General features: G+C 39.9%; 1 protein-coding gene across 1 annotated transcript in view; it reads right to left on the bottom strand.

Moving 5' to 3' along the window:
- Positions 1-1,931: 1,931 nt before the first annotated feature.
- The window catches only part of GUCY2C (guanylate cyclase 2C), a 47,209-nt gene continuing 45,466 nt past the window's right edge, over positions 1,932-3,674 (bottom strand). Inside the window, exon 27 of the mRNA XM_009647792.2 lies at positions 1,932-2,106. Within this exon, the coding sequence (XP_009646087.1) occupies positions 1,932-2,106 (175 nt within the window). The remainder of the gene's footprint in view (positions 2,107-3,674) is intronic.

Here is a 3,674-nt window from a genome sequence, read left to right as displayed (position 1 = left end):
GCATTTTATGAAATTTATGATCTGAAGAACACAGGAAAGAGAAGGGCTACTGAAAACACTGATCAAATTAATTGTCTCAAGCAGTGTCAGCAGGCATTTGGTCTAAAATTATTTGTATCTCAGAGGTGTCAAGGATGGAACTCATACCCCTCCTCTTTAAAAATAGACTTAGGTCACTTCAGAGATCAGAGGAACTCTGCTTAAGATAGTAGTAGTAGTGGGCTTCTTCAGGCTTGAAGAGTCCAGTGCTTGTCACTGCGTCACAGCTTGTGCTTGCTGAGTGTGTCAGATCCAGAATAGTCCAGCGGTGCCGAGAAGCACAGCAGTTGCATCCAAGAATGCAGACACAGAGGTGAAGCTTGTTGATCAGCACCACAGGGCAGGAAATAGCAGACTTTAAACTTTTTTACTGTACTGGTAGTCTTTTTAATACATACCAGTTTTAGGATACCAGACATTATGTTTTTCTATCCTTATCCCAATGACCGCTTCCATTAGGACAGAGACTGAAGAAGTAATGATACGGTATTAGTGCCAGTCCAAGTTTAAGAGTGGTTACACATAACCTGAAAGCTGTGGCTCTTGGTTACATGCTGTCTGCTATTTCTGTCGATACTATGTTCCTGGATATAGGAATTTGCATTCATGAGGCAAGTGTGTACGCCCTACATCACCTCCTGATTTAATTTTTCCATTTTTAATTTTTAATTTAATTTTTCTTTGCACTTTCAATCTGTCTGTTTATACCTAGGTTGTTCTTTGTGTGTGTGTATGTTCTTACAAAGCCAGTTTAGGTTGAAAAGAAAAAACCCAGGCAACTGGGTTGCTGTCTTTTAACATTTTTAGGGTTTTTTACTTGGACAAAAATGCTGTTCAAAACCATAAAAGAATGATTTTGCACTGAGTTTTGTGGTTTGAATACTGACTGCTATGTGACAATGGTGAAAGAAGTAGCTCTGCTTTGAAAGCCACCAATGCACAAGAGGCCTTTGCAAAAATTTCACTCACTGGTTGTTATTTCCTCATGCAAATGCTGATTTTCTTTTACATGCATCACCTGTGCTTTGGTTGATTTTTAAAGCTGTTTATAAATGTCATGGTGTCAGTTAATGAGCAAGTCATTTTGGTAAAACCTGAGTTCTGCCTCGTTGTGAAACTTCATCCAAAAGTTGAATTGAAAGTTTCTGAGGTTTAAGAAATTCAGATAAGTTTGTTTTCTTCATTTCTGTTGCACTTCTGGTTTGGGGACAGAAACAGAAGTGGAGAAAAGATATGAAAGTGTCTGTTTTTGCAAGATTTCCAGTTTCATTTTGCAGGCCCAAGAGATTTAGATAAGCTTTAGAAACCATACAACTTCTGGAGTAATCTCCCAAGATAAATAACAGCAGTGTTGTCTCTTGAACAAAGTCAACTTGATTAAACAAGACACGTAAGACACGGGGGAAAACAACAGAAGGAGCAAAATGGCAACATATCCAGGATTTACATAGGATATATTTAATGTTATTTTCAAATATATAACAGCAGATCTTTCTTCAAATAAAAATCAAAAATTAAATACAACATTTAAAAATCATGACAAATTAAGGTTTTGCTGTGAATATTTTCGGAAGTGGATTATTGAACAGGCTATCACATTTAAAAAACCAACCAAAACAAACAAAAAAACCCCAAACCCCTATTTTCCAGACTCAAGTGCAGATATTTTCATTTGCCTCAAATCAGGCTGCATGTGTCCTACTGAAGTCATCCGACAATTTCAACATTACAGTGCAGAGAGGTTTGATTTACTGATAGCAGGTCAGATGGTGGAAAGGATGCTTGAAAAGGTATTTTCTTTCTCCTCTAGCTGAGAGTATAAGCCTCCAGCCTTCCCATGAAGTACTTCAGAGAGTTGCTGCTGCTTTTTGAGTCACACTAGACATCCAGTTTTAAAGATAGGAAGCAGAATCCTCTGTGCGAGCCAGTTGCAGGTATTCCAGGGTACCTGATCGGTAGCTAGCTACCCGTGAAAGCTCCCGTGTCTTCAACCCTTTGTTTTCCCTTTTCTGAAGACTATTTGTTATCATCTTTGCTAAGTCATCTTGTAACCGCTGCTGATTCTCCCTGAAAGCGATAGGATGGGAAAAAAAACAGCAATGCACGTGTTTTTAGTGATCCCCAGATCCCCAGTGGTTTTTAAACAGTTCTATCCTATCTTCATGACATTCACACACTACTGATAGAAAGTGTGGGCAGAACAAAACTGAGGTTCTGGATTTAGGAATAGAATTCAGGATTTACATGCGGTTTTTCCAGATAGTATGGCTCACTGTCTCTGACAGGAGGTCTGTAGCTATGTCATTATTGACCTTAAAAAAATATCAGCATCATTTGCATGAAAAGGAAGACATGAATTTAATTAACTCCAAATCAAAATCAATTCTAGCTCTCAACACCATTACTGGTGCCAGCACTTCCACTGTTCAACTTCAGATGGCCTTCAGTAATGGAGTTGCCACCTCTTCAGAAATTTCTGCAGTGTGTCTGGCTTTTGCTGGACTACCCCACATATGACAATTTTAAGGGGCAATTATATCAGCCACAGCCTCTATGAGGAAGCAAAAACAAAAACACTGTAGTCCAGGTCAAGAGGTACTTTCAGTAGTTGAATTCCAGAAGAATTGCCAATTTGGTCATTCTGGTAGTCTCAACTGATCACATTTATTCAGAAAAGGAGTTCTGAGTTTACAAAAGAGTAATTTCCTGCTCAGCCCAGAGGCAAACATTTGTACATTATACGATTGCTTCTGGACACTTTCAAGATGCAGCTGGACAGGGTGCTGGGTCATCTTGTTTAGACTGTGCTCTTGCCTGGAAAGGTTGGACCAGATGATCCTTAAGGTCCCTTCCAACCTGGTATTCTGTGATTCTATGAAGTTGTATGGAAGCACTTGTTTCAAAGCAGATGGCGGCAAATGCCCACTTAGTAAACAACAACTGTACACAGGAGTTCGGAGCAGAAAGTGAGGAACTTCCACATTTAGTGAGTTTGAAAGAAATAATGCAGTACTTGTATGCAAAATACACACAAAATAAATGCAACCAGTTATCCTGCCTTCAATTTTGCATAGTTTCTTAAAAACAACACTTCCACTATTACTATATTTTATTCAATACTAGTGCAAAATGATAGCTCAGTTCTGGCACATCAACCTCATATTTTTTTCTTGATAACTTCTCTCTTATGTATTAGAATCATAGAATCATAGAATGTTTTGGGTTGGAAGGGACCCCTAGAGGTCATCTAGTCCAACCCCCCTGCAGGAGCAGGGACACTGCTAACTAGATCAGGTTGCTCAGAGCCCTGTCCAACCTGGCCTTGAATGCTTTCAGGGATGGGGCCTCCACTACCTCTCTGGGCAATCTGTTCCAGTGTTTCACCACCCTCATTGTAAAGAATTTCTTCCTTATATCTAGTCTAAACCTACCCTGGTTTAGTTTAAAACCATTACCCCTTGTCTTGTCACAGCTGGCCCTACTAAAAAGATTTTCCCCATCTTTCCTATAGGCCCCCTTTAGGTATTGAGAGGCCGAAATCAGGTCTCCCCGCAGCCTTCTCTTCTCCAGGCTGAATAAGCCCAGCTCTCTCAGCCTGTCCTCGTAGGAGAGGTGCTCCAGCCCTCAGATCATTT

This window comes from Egretta garzetta, unplaced genomic scaffold, assembly GCF_000687185.1.
Source record: "Egretta garzetta isolate BGI_Z169 unplaced genomic scaffold, ASM68718v1 scaffold51, whole genome shotgun sequence".
Taxonomy (NCBI): Eukaryota; Metazoa; Chordata; class Aves; order Pelecaniformes; family Ardeidae; genus Egretta; species Egretta garzetta.
Note: the sequence above shows the minus strand (reverse complement) of the source record. Positions and strands in the feature narration are given on the sequence as shown.